Here is a 14,063-nt window from a genome sequence, read left to right as displayed (position 1 = left end):
TATCCAGTAAGGACTATAAAATCACAGAATCACTGAGTTTGGAAGGGACCTCTGGAGTTCATCTAGTCCAGCCTCATGTTCAAGCAGGGTCACCTAGAGCAGTTTGCCTAGGACCATGTCCGGGCGGTTTTGACTATCTCAAAGGATGGCGACTCCACAACCTTCCTGAGCAAAGTGTTATTGTAGCTCTATCACAAAAAACCCAGCAAGTGAAGCTGTTGCTTTACTTTATCACAGAAAAGCCCAGAGAAAAGGTTGCAAACCAAGAGTCAGAATATATTTCCTGAGTGTCCTCTTCAGTCGGAAGGGGGAATGATGTTCCAATGACATCTAGCAGCAGCAGATAACATTTATCTAGACATTGCCAGCAGAGTCGGTGCTTCCACCTATTCTCTGCGCCCTTCTTTTTTCTCCCAGCATACTTCAAAGGATGTCAGAATAGCAATTTCTCTGTTCCCCCACAGGATGAGTAGCCCATCAAAGTAAATAAGATGTCTGCTTGCATGTATGCGAATATAGGTAAAATTCTGCCCTTACCTTAAAGATTATGTGAAAGACTTGTATTGTAATGACTGTAAATATATTGTGTTAAAGCTTTTGATATTTTCTAGATATTTATGCCTGCAATTGTTACATTGTGTTAATGTGTATATACATATATATATATGAATATATGCCTAAAGGTAGGCACAAAACAGTCAGCTACTCTACATGCTGTACTAGCTATAAATCTATATGTAGAAAGAGGGGCTTTCTTCTACATTAAATGTTTTATGTACAATATGAGCAATAGTCAATTTTACTCTGGTACTTAAATTTTGATCTTTACTTTTGTAGTGCAACAACTGTGGAGAAGGACACTGATCAGTCTATTCTTTCCATGTTTTATCCCTTCCCAAGAAATAGCATTGTATCTTTGAAACATCTTCAGCCAACATGAATGCATGTTCAAGTCCTGTTTCTACAAAATGATTAGCACTTATGTTGAGTTCAGCAGAACACTTCTCACGAAACACTCAGCACATCCCAGGATAAAAGCCTTTAGAAAATCTCTCCTTGTTTTGTAGGCAGAATAATGAAGTCATATCAAGAGAGAATATTGGAGAAATGTGATGCAAGATGAAATTGCATCATGACACAATTACACAATTGTTCACATTATCATTTATAAACCTAATTAATAGAAAAACTATTTGTTTTCAATAATTTTAAACCTTAAACACCAATTTCACATATATATCTCATTTTGTTTGACTACAATAACTGGCAGGGAAAATTTTTCAAATGTGGCACCTCTATTAAAAAAAATAAAATAAACTGATAGCATATTTACTTTTTGTCAAGGGAAAACAAAGTGACAGAAGAGAAGTAGAAGCAGGAAGCTTCTGAAAGCTCTAAATACTCTTTCATCAAATAGCTAGAAAGGGCTGGTTATGGTCTACCAGCAGTTCCCACAAAGAACACAGGGAACTATATATTCTGCATCTCAACACACTGGCTTGGAAATGTGAATCTTTATACTTTCCTGTTGTTTACAAACTCTTAATTTCCATGTACAAAACAATGGGCTGTTGTGTACATCTGTCAGAACATACACAAGATTCTACATCTTAGAGGTCCCTTCCTCTGTGAAATGAAAATAATGATTAAACTGCTCATTATAAATGAAAAGAAATTGTTTTCTATACACAGTCTCTAGCTGTCCTAGGAAAAACACAGGCAATAATAAAATAGAAAACTACACTAGGCAGTAACCCAAATCTCATGTACAAATAAATTTCTTCATTCTTATTACAAAAGCAGAAGTGCTATCCCCTTCAAAATCATGCTGAACTGTGAGATATTTTGCATTTAATTTAGAACTGGTAGAAATATATCTAAGCAGAAACAAATGTCTTAGCAATTATATCAGTACAGAGTGTGTTGATGGTTATGACCGTTCTTCAGTCATGAGGGTGTCACAGAATATTAGAGAGATGAATCCTTCAGGGTAACAAATCTTCTTCAAATAAAAACAAACAGAGTAAATAAAAGTAAGCACATTCAAAAGTGATTACTTGTAATCAAAGCAAAAAAGAAATACTCCAGTGAACAGAAATATGTATGTTTTGTTCCCCTTACAAAGGCTCTCCATATAATGAGAAGGTGCCCTTCATAATACAGGTCATACTTTGTGATGTGAAACCTTCTGAGTTGAATGTGACAGCATATTAATGGTAGTTGCACCAACTCAATACTACATTGGTTAAGAGGGATATATGGAATTAGGAGAGGTGAGAAGTTGGCTCAGTATCTTTGAGGATCTGATAAAATGCCAGTTACGTATCAATATTAGAAACTGTTATTGTCTTGTGGAGCAGGGGCTTAATCCTGCCAGCTGTCCCAGCAAGGAATATATATGAAAGCAGTGGATCTCTGGATGCAGGAAGGGTGCAATAGCAGCCCTCACAGCTTCTAAAGTTTTGAATAATTTTTCCACAGCTTTTGATGTATCTTTTTATTATATCAAGAATATTGGCAAACTGTATAAAGGTAAGTAAAACTTCAGGTACAGAGGATGTCTTCCATAGTTTTAAATCATAAAAATACAACACTGGCCATTCTTTCTTTCCTTCCTTCATCCTCTATATCATATGTCGGAACAAGAAAGGCAGGTCTTACTGTCTTTGCCATGAGTAATCTCTTCCTAAATAGCAATCTGGCAAAGAGACACGGACAGACTGGAGTGAGTCTAGCAAAGAGTCAGAAAGATGATTAAGGACTTTGAGCATCTGACATAGGAGGAGAGGCTGAGAGAGCTGGGACTGTTCAGCCTTGAAAAGGCTCAGGGGTATCTTATCACTGTGCATAAATATCCGATGGGGTAAAGAAGTAAAAGTAAAGAAGATGGAAACAGACTCTACTCATTGATGCCCAGTGAAAGAACAAGAGGCAGTGGACACAAATTGAAATGCAGAAAATTCCATTTAAACATAAACAACTTTTTTAGTGTGAGAGTGGTCATACACTGGAACAAGTTGCTCAGAGAGGCTGTTGGAGGATTTTCGATCCTTGGAGATATTCCAAACTCAACTGTACATAAGCCCTGAGCAACCTGCTATAGTTGACCTTGTTCTGAGCAGGGGGATGGAGGAGACAATCTCCAGAGGTGCTGTCCAACTTCAACTATTCTGTGATTCTGTGACAAGATTAGGAGAAAAATCCTACCCTGAATGGCTGTACAGCATGGTTTTCCTTTCATGTATCAGTTCACTTTTAATACACTACACTATTAATGACTGATCCAAGGGCTCTTGTGAAAATTCACGCATAGCACCACTCAGCTCCCAGCACATGAGGTCTAGCAACCTAAATACACCTCTGGAAACCAAGATAGACACAACTACAGTGCTGTCCTGAGGAAAAGGAATTTGAGCTTAATAAGAAAAGGCACACTGTTAAATACTGTCCTCAGCTGATGCCTCCCAGGGCACAATTCCAAAAAAGTAAATATTCGGGCATGTGACACAAAGAAAGATATGGTACACTAGTACATAATCTTGACTAGCCCAACACAGGAAAGACTTAATGTATCCCAAGAGACAGAAAGTTGACTTCACAGAACTGTTTCTTTTTTTTTTTCTTTTACTCTCTTTTAATAAATCACTAGTTTAAAAATAGATACATTTTCATTAGTGTCCAGATTGCTTTCTCCTTCTCTTTCATCTCCCCTTGTTTGCTGCAATAGTTACAGTCAGCCAGAGAATTCGTGACAGGTATTGATGAAATACAACAATCTTTAGGGAGAGAAAGGTTTCATATAAAATGTACAGCTTATCTTTTTATGCTGAACTTTCATGCAAACCAAATGAAAATAGATGACTTTATGCTTTAACAACACAGACTCAGAAGAATATATACTGGAAATGTAGATAATTATCACTGGAAGCCTTACAATATGCTACCTACCTTTGTCATCGTAACAACATTTCCCATTTGCCAGACACATATTTTGCTCCAGGTTTTCTTTAAAATGACTAAAGAATCATTTAAACTCCCTCTGTCTTTATATTCCTGGAGAGAGGGATTCCCTTTTCATGAAAATTTCATAGGAAGAAAAAAGGTTTAGAAGAGAAAAAACCTGTAAACTACAGCCAACATTTATATCAACCAAATGGTCTGGTACATTACCTAAAGCAAAAAAAGCTTCCACTTGGAAACTAAATTCAAAATGACCTTGTGCTTTTTTTCAAAAAGGCTGGCAGCTGAGGTCACTGGAGTGAATTGTGATAGACACACCTTCTCTTTGTATAGTTAGGAGGCATGTCTGGTACATGAATTACTGCCAAGTAGAGAACAAAAAATACAGCAAGGAATATTGTTTCATTTCTTTGTAAAATAATGGCAAATGTGATCTACGACAATTATGACTTTCATGAAATATTGTAAATTTTCAGCAACTTTATTTCACCATCGAGTATGTTCTATCCTTTTCAATTTAATGTTCATAAATTAAGCCTGTTCTTTATTGGCCTCTACTGTTAACAACATAAGCAACAGTAACCACATTTCCCCAGCAGGCAGATCCCAGCTGCACATAATATTATTCAGTGTAGTTTAAAAATATATATCATACTTGTGTTAAAGCTGACTAAATCACTGAATCAAATAACAATGAAATGGAAGGGAACCTGGAACTGCAAGTGAGTCTTTTAATTGAGATTTAAATATGCAAGCTGAAAGCAAACTCCACACTATTCACTTTTGTAGGAAAATTGTTAACAGTAATTTCAGAAGAAAGCAATTTTCACAGGGCTATTTTTTCAATTCATTCTCTAAGGAAAAGATGAGCAACCTCTGTCAGAGGATTCTAATCTGTCAGTAGGACTGCATGAGTCCTCAACTTTTTTCTACAATAGCAATTTTTCACTGGAATGTTTTGATTGACAGATTCTTATTTTTTACATCTGCCTCTTTTGGGAGCAGCTTAATGTTAAGATGAAAAATACACTTGGGGTTTCAAAACAGGTGGAAAAACTCACACTTCTGATTAAAAGAGAACTGCTTCTAATCCTGTGTTTTCCACTGTGCCTGAAAGTGTCCTATATAGAGAAAAAAACACATCTTGACACTTCTGAAACAGTTAAAGAAGAAGGGGAAAAAAAAGAGTACATGTAACTTACCATTAAAGTTTACTGCTCGGATGTAACCAAGTAGCTCTTTACCATCAGTTGTGCTCATCCTTGGGCATAGACCAATATATCCAGGACAGAGATCTTTATGCATGTTGTGTAGTGCATAGGCCATGGAATATACAGCATCAATTACAAATTGAACTTTTCCTTCTTGCTCATACGCTGAATCTCTTGCAATTCTTTCTAAGCCTAAGGAAGAAAAACAGTCAGTTTACTTCTATTTGTGTGCATGTGTGTATGTGTGTGTGTGTGAAAATTCATAGTAGAACATAAATGATTGCAATCAGAGTGGTGGGTAAAATTAGGACTCAGTTATCCATCAACTAAATAAACAAGACAAGTAAAAATATGGCCATCTGGTTTTACCTCTAATCATTGTACACTGTGCCAGGTATATAAACAGTATGTTGAGTTCTGTGTTGGGAAGGAGGATAGAACATTTAATTACAAGAAAAAGTTTATATATATATATATATGTATGTATGTATGTATGTATGTATACGTATATATTTCTACAATCTTTCTTTCCAGTTTACTGATATTCATTGAACAGCTGGTTATTGTTATTTATAGAACATTTTTACAGGAGCCTGCTATTCTGTTTTAGATAAACTTGAGGCTACCTTGATTTTTATCTACATCTATTGTTTGATATGGATTATTTAAACATGCCAGGGAAAGTAGCTGAATATTTGCTAAGTGATGTGACCGTCTGTTTCTATATTGAACAGCGCTTATTCTGAGATCTTCTTCCTGTATTTATTGGATTTATAATTCAATATGAATTATAATTCATATTGAGAACCATGTATTGTCTTCTTTTCCCTACAGGGACAGTTTTCCTGCAGAACGAATACAGAGCAAACAAAACATTATGAAATTTTGATTCTAGTGGGATTGCCAACCTCAATCATTCATGTCCAAGTCTAGAGACAACTTTTACTTTCAGGGTGATAGTACTAAGTGGAAAAGTTAAAAAGTAAAAGGAAGGAAAATTATATTTTTAAGCAGACACCCAACATGAAATCCCATGTCTCTTACAGTTTACAGGAATTCTGCCACTGATTTCAAAGTCTCAGAATTTTAATTTACAGGGAGAACGAAGACTCCGCAACTACAGATGTGAAATCTGCCCTACTGAAGTCTACAGTCAAGCTCAGTTACATTGGGTCAGTTGGCTCAATGAACAAAAGATTTAATACCTAGAATAGCTGCTAGATCACCAAATCATTCAGTTTGAAAATATTCCATTCACATTGTTTCAGACTATTTATAAATGAACCAAAATTGTATGCATCATTTCTTTACTTTAATATTCTATGTTCTTATTTTTAATATTTTATTTGCTATGTTTTACTCCTATTTCTAAGCACAGGCTTCTCTCAGTTAGATATACCTATTTTGATATACTTAAGTTTTTAAAAGTCCATTATTTATGTCTGAAAATATACTGCATTCAAGATCTTTCTTTAGGCAAAATATGCAAGCACAAATGATGTGAAAAATAAAAATACCAAAACAAATAGTAGCTCTACTCACAAGCCTTTCTTCTGTTTGCCTACTGTGCTTTGCCACTGTCTACCATTACAGTGGTAACAGGTAACTTCTTAGAACTGAACAAATTTGTAATCTGATAATCAGTAGTGTTTTGTGCTTTAAACACCCCTGAGCACTGGGAGAGATAGATAGCGCTGAAAAAATCATGACATCCTTTTATTTCTCCTCAAGGATTAGTAAAAAACATCACTACTTATTGAAAAAGATACTGGTCATTCAGAAAGGAAAGCATATAACCCCTTTTTGTGACTGATTACAAGTAATTTGATAGATGCTTTTCAAGACATGCTATCTAATGATTGGCAAAATATTAGTAAATAGCATGAGACACATGCTAAACAGAAAAACTTTTCCTTGCACATGCTGAAGCTAACACAATTAGTTAAAATGCACTGCCCAGACATAAAGGAGGATAAATAGGATGCAGATTAATTAGATTACAACTTTATTAAATTATTTCATTTGGGAACTAGCTTCCAACAGTGATCCCCAGGTAGAGCTTGCGAGCCCTACCTTAACTGTTCCTGCCTAGATAAGGACTGCCAAACAATGACAAGACAGGATTTACAGAGCTGCTACAGGCACACAGGAACCAATGACCTGTACGTGCTCCCAAGAGATTCCTCATCCTCTGAATGGGATGGTCAGGACAAGAGAAGTTTGAAGGAGACATACATCTTTTTATTGCCAAGCTAGATATAATTCCCCTCACACATCAGACAGATGTATGCGTATGTTGAAAGGCAAGGGATGGTGAGAAGACAGGAGGAATCCCTTTCTATAATAAATACTAAATCAAGAAACACTGAAAGTTGCAAACCCTTATGCAAATACATTGTACTAAGTGGTACAGCTATTAAAAAACCAAAAAATTTTAGTATTGCACTCCCTATTAAACTGTAGCTTAAATACATATAAGATTTGTAGAAATTTCCTCCACAATATAACATTTCACCTTTAGTTTTCACAGATATGTGGTCAGAAAGCATTTTATCATATAAATTACAGGAAAAAAAACCAATGAATTTATTAACACGGCATGTGTTTCCTTAATTATGAAGGAGTGAGTACCATCACAGAATTATCAGTATTAAAACTAGCAGTCCTGCAAGGCAAAAGACAAGAAGAGTCTCTGTGCTTTCCATAAACCAAGAAAAAACAGCAAATTGTTTTTTGTGCTCTTTCTTTTTGAGGTTTCTGTTCATTTTCTCATTCTAGAATTCTCAAGGTTCTAAAATCATAATTTACAAAGATGACAATAACTTATCAGCTTAACTGACTGCAAAATTTGATCACGTTACACTTCCCTAAAGAAATGTTAATGTATAGCTATAGAATGATGCATATTGTCTAAGCTATAAATATAGTCAGCAACTACAAAGATAATATCACATATTTGGAAGACTACCATTTTTCTTCAGACCTGTTTATCAAGTAATAACAGTTTCATTTATAGCTTGACACTGAGTTCTACAAGACATGCTTCTACACACACTGGTGACTTGAAAGAATATAACACATATCTCACAGCAGAAATATTTTAATGCTTTCTTAACGACCACTTTGATTTCTCATTCTACAGTTTATACTCAGGAAAAATTGCATTGAGCTATGCCTTTGCTAAAAAGAATCAGAAGATGTTCCCGTCTCTTAAGCCCAGGCACTTGACCCCACTGTGGTCTGACAGTGTGACAAGAACTGGGCTCACACCATCCTTACTCTGATTTACATACAAAGGAAATCCAGGAAGATGGACATAGTGCTTTCCAATCCAGATGATGAGAAGTTCAAGCTTGGGGAAATTTTAGCAAGATGTCAAGACTTTTCCTGACCAACAGAGAAAATACATAGATATAAATCTGGAAAAACCTATTGTCATCATCTATTCTCACCTGCAAATAACTTCTTCCCACATGAGCTAGAGAAGAGCTAGGGAGGGTATATCACTGGTCCAGGTAGAGTGACAACTGTTCCTAGCTCCTCCTGTTTGAATTCTGTTTCCAGAACACTAGAATGAGCTCAGGAAAGATCCTGCAGGAGCCTGTACCTGTGAAAGAGTTGCCACTGATACTCTTCCACTTCCTAGAACAAGAGTGACCATCTGGACCATTGCAGGTATTTGCCTTCATCCCTTCTATCCATTTCTTTTTCCCCTTTGCTATTGTAACTCCTGTACTGCAAGAATAATTGCACCTGCTGCTCAGGATGGTGGAGATCGGCTGTGACAGGGTAGGATAAGCGGTAAGGTGAGAGGTGGATTAGGTGAATAAAGGAATGTGTCTGGAGTACTAGTCTGTAGGTGAAGAAGAAGCAAGTGACATTGTCAATCCCCCCGCTATGAACTGGAAATCAAGGGATTTCAGGGAATCTACTCCAGAAAAATTAAGCCTTCACAACAATAAATTAAAATGTATTTTAATTAAAAGCTTAAAAACACAATAGAGTAAGTAAATAAAGATTAATATAATACAGTTAAAATATGAATTCATACATGGATGATGATATCACCGGTGAGATATCTAAAATAATCAAAACTAATATCTAACCAATCAAAACTTAAGTTGTCAATCTCACCAACAGGTGACTAATCTACTAAGGAATAAATGTTACATAACTTATCTATGTTTTAGAGACCATGTTCTTAATGATGAACTTAGGGCATATGTAGATGAAATTTACACACTAATAAAAGTTCATGGCAATATAAAGAGTCCAGAGCAGAGTTCCTATTTATTATTCTCTTATGAATATAAAAAAATTCTAAATAAGGCAAATGGATATACCTATTTTGTAATTTGTGATATAGGGAAATTTTGTTTGGGGTTTTGTTTTGTTTTATTTACTGCCGTTTCTGGAAATTCAGGTGTCTCCAATCATTCTGTTTAATATTAGTGTCATTTAAGGCAATTTGGGTCAGAGTGCAACCTGCATTATTTCTCATGATTATTTCTATAGTTTCAAAAATCTGTCCTATATATCTACTTGAAATCTTAATTCATGCTCCTTGAAGACCAAAGGTTAGAGTCAAACACTTTGTCTACAACAGATGGTTAGAGCTCCAGACTGGAACAGTATTCTGAGGATTCAGGGTTTGAGAAAGGATTTGTGCACCGGACAGCTTTGGGAGACAGAAGCGGGATTCCAGTTTGGTGGAATGGAGATATTAAATTTCTAAACTAGAGCAGATGAATGCACTCTGAAACCTAACAACCATTTTTCAATTCTTTTTATTTGTGTCATATTGATTTCTACCATTGTAGTTTCTTATTCAGAAATTCTTATTCTTTATTAATCTTGTTCTTTATTACCAGTCATTCAGTGTTTTGCCTCGGACTGACTGGAACATAATTGCCCAGGTCACCTTTTATGTTCAGGTCAAATACTGGATCAGTGTAAGCCTTCCACTGTTTTTTGTGTCCTGATACTCCAAAGCTTACCAAAAATCAAAGTTAACAACTCAGAAAACTTCTATCCAACTGTCTGAAAACTCTCAGATATATATTGTACAGATTTTCAGTTTAAAAACTCTCATCTTTAGCTGTTGCAAAGTGTCATAGTCTTCAGTTACTTAAATGGAAAATACTTTTTCCATCATCATCTCGTAAAATTATATCATTTATTTCACTAACATAATATTAATATCATATTTACAACTTTTCTGTGTCATTATTGAAACAACTAGCAATGGACTAATAATTCATGTGAGAAACACTGTTGACTGTAGATTTCCCTTCATATGATTTTATGGCACTTATTTCTATATTTGCTGTTGTTTATGTATCATACTTTTAGGGTCGTTCATTTTGCCTCATGGGCAAAAACCACTATTTCATTTGAAAAAAACAGCTTAAAAAATGAAGCCTTTCATGTCTTCCCCTTCAGTTAGAGCACAGCAACACGAATAGCTGACTGAGCAGAGAGAGAAATCCTGCTGCAAGAGGGTCAGGAGTCTCCTAAAGTTACATTTGTCACCAGTGAAGAAAGATGCCTTTCAGAAAGCTTGTATTCCTCCCACCTTTTCTCAGTCCCAACCACTCTTCTTTTTCCCTGTCTCCTCTCACATGTGCTGAATGACACATCAGCTCTTTTACAGCCTGTGCTCTAATTCAGGAGAGAAAACTCTCTGGTAGTAACAGTGCGAGGACAAGTAATGGAGTGTGGGGGGAGGAAAATGACAATAAAAATGATTTGTGAAAATGATAATAGACAAAACTGTTACTGATGAACAACTTTTATTCTATTAGCTTCTCTTTACCTATATTTGTTATATTTGTTTGCGTATAATTATTGCTTTAAGCCAGATAGTGCATCTGTATAACTCTTTGGGGATTTTTTCAAACTTGTGTTGACCATTTGGGGATTTGCAATATCTAGTAAAATTTCTTCTGTTCCCAGCTACTATTCACATTTTTTCCTCACATCTAAATTGTTTATCCTATTTACTTGGCTCACAAAATGGTTTTACTTTAACTTCACTTGGAAGCAAACAAAACCAAAGATAAACATTACTGTGTTGAGATAGTTCTTTTTGTGCATGCCAAAGATAACTAAATCACAATCATTTGTAAATAGTCTACCATTAATCTTTAAATCAGGGATGATCATTCTCTATTCGCCAGAATTTGCTAGAACTTCCCATCTCTGCAGCAACGTTTTTTCCTCGGAAAGTTGTCATCTATAATTTTAAGAAATTCTAAGTCATTTTAGCAGTCTCAGCAGGAAGCACCAGGAGCATATGTTACTCCAGTTAAATCCTTCCCTGATTATTCAGCTGTTTTCCTCGCACCTTATAGAAAAGCTCCTAAGAGTTTGCTCTCTCTGAACAAATAACATAATAGAGATCACCATATTCACTTACTTGAACTTAAGGGTTGATATATTTTTATCGTGGGGGAGTTGAGTGCCTTTTTCAAATAGCCACTTTGTAACAGTGAGCCTTGTTTTGAGAATGAGTTAGTTCACAAAGAGCCCCACAAAAGCTACAGCTCCTCTATAATAGTATGATATTAGTTTAGGAAGCAATTCAGAGAGGAAGTTAAGGATTATATCAATTTTCCCAGCCATTCCAAAACAAAATTGAGAATGTGGAAGCAATGATAGTGAAATGAAGCAATTTGACTGTGTACTCTCCTCCAACAACCAGCAGATGTGGTTCTCTGGTTTAATGAACTTGCACCTGGTGTAACTTCAGCGGTTATGCCTGTTTATGCCAGCTCACAAAAAACATACAGTAAGACCAATTAGTGAGGGTCTGAGTAAGAAACAGTTTTTCAAACACTAGAAGAATGTGCAGATTTTAAAATGCTTCTTATCCAGAACTGGGGTGAAACCTCACATTTTTAAACCACTTTGCAAACAGAAAATAGGAAAAAGAACACTTCAGGTGAGTGACAGTGTTTCCAGGATTTTTATTTCAATGTCACTTTAAATGATAAACTAATTTTTTGGTTTGTGTGTTTTCTAAATGCCAAAGTATAGCACTTTCAAAATGCTTTTCCTGCCCAGATATATTTTTCATTGGAAATACCATAACATTTTTCCTGACCTTCGCAGTAAATCAGAAATTAGTTTCAGCAAAACCCTTTAACAAATACACAATAGTATACATCAAAGTTGAGTTAAACTATAATTCTAGTCACATTGTTTTTTTCTTAGAAATACTACGTGTGACATTTACTAGTGTGTTTTCCATTAGAAAAACAAACTGAAGTTGCATTAATACAAGGTTCTTTTTTCCTCATCTCTGTGCTTTCTAAGAGTCCCTAACAACGGCTTGAATTTTGTTATCAGAATGAAAAAAATCCCTAGTTTTTTCTAGTTAATGCCTTCAAATTGCTTAATTGTAGCTCCTTGAAATAGCATATAAAAGGCTGGAGAACACATGTTCAGAACTCTCAAGCATTTAAGAACTGAGTCTACTACATCTAACAGTGACAGTATTATGTAAAATAGTGTCCTGCAAATCCAAGATTTGCTGTGATGTATATGCTAAGCTTAGCAATAATGACTGTGTTCAAATAACGATGAGTCATCACTGTATATGGTTTCTGCCAACCACACCAAGAACTGCACCACACCTGTAAAAAAAAAAAGGTGTCTCAGAATTACAGCAGGATAAATAATATTTCTTGCAGGCCTTAATAGTCAGTATCAAATGAACTGCCCATGTAGGAAAATATTATTATAATAGGGATATTATTATTATTATTATGGCAAAACCTGCAGCTGTATATAACATTTAAATAGGTTATATGTCCTTGCTACCAGTAGATTGCAGCTATGAAACTGCAGGTAGAGCATTATTAATGATACTGTCAGAAGATTCTTGCCCCCCAGAAAAGGTGCTTTGATAGAGATTCATATCTACAACCATTCACTTTTTTGCCGGAATATGTCTGACAATCTGAGAGCATATCCCTATTCTAGAAATACCTACAGAAAAAAAAGAAGACATTGTAGGAGTTTAAATAAAAGGGAGAGAGAAGATTGGAGTGCTGAGAAAGGATCCACAGCAATTCATAAGTCTGATATCATAGTAGGATTCCTTAGGTTTTAGCCAGGTTTTATGCCAGAGAGTAAACTACTTTCAGATGTAGCAAAGCTTTATTTATCATTCATTCCATGCATTTTGCAGATTTCCTAAACATTTACATATTCATTCAAATAGTACTCAAGTCCCATCTTGCTTTATCCTTTTTTTTAGAAGACACTCGAGTCAGAGAGTCATATCTCAGTTTTGCTCAAGAGTCTTACATTCTTGCAAATTTTGTATAATACAGCATTTAGAAGAGTTAAGGTTTTGTATGTATCAAAGTAATGCAGTTGATTTGAATCTACATTACCGTTGAATTGCACTTTATTAACCCTGTAGTTAATATTTGTTCTGCATTATTTATGCAAATAATAAAAAAATCCATAATTAAAAAATTCAATTTATAAAAAAACAAGTTTCAAGTTGACAGATTTAAGACGGCTGCTTTTCATTTTACACACATCATTCTACAGTTACAATCAAAATTCAGTTACAAAGGTAAAACCATGATTTTAATTACCATTCCTAAATTCCACACAACTACCTAAATTCTACAAAACCAGGAAATTTCAGCCTCAAAAATTACAAGTGTGATTTGTGAAAGAGAAATGTTTTTATTTATCTGATTATTGACCAAATCAGAGTTGTAAAGGGGAAAAAAATTATTGAATTATATCACAAAAGATGTGTTTGTTACAATTAAAACACGTCAGAAGTCTTATTTGACCTTTCTGAACTAAAGGAAGTAAAGGAGAAAGCTTGCTTACTATTTGCTAACACAGAGATCTAAGGACTACTTG

At 35.2% G+C, this 14,063-nt stretch overlaps 1 protein-coding gene across 1 annotated transcript in view; it reads right to left on the bottom strand.

Moving 5' to 3' along the window:
• LOC112966622 (metabotropic glutamate receptor 8-like) overlaps positions 1–14,063 on the bottom strand; it is a 204,551-nt gene that overhangs the window by 127,055 nt on the left and 63,433 nt on the right. The window contains exon 5 of the mRNA XM_026066938.1: positions 5,163–5,363. Coding sequence (XP_025922723.1) covers positions 5,163–5,363 — 201 coding nt within the window. The remainder of the gene's footprint in view (positions 1–5,162; positions 5,364–14,063) is intronic.

This window comes from Apteryx rowi, unplaced genomic scaffold (assembly GCF_003343035.1).
Source record: "Apteryx rowi isolate R43461 unplaced genomic scaffold, aptRow1 scaffold_250, whole genome shotgun sequence".
NCBI lineage: Eukaryota > Metazoa > Chordata > Aves > Apterygiformes > Apterygidae > Apteryx > Apteryx rowi.
The sequence above is the reverse complement of the archived record's forward strand: the minus strand, read 5'-3'. Positions and strand labels throughout refer to the sequence as shown.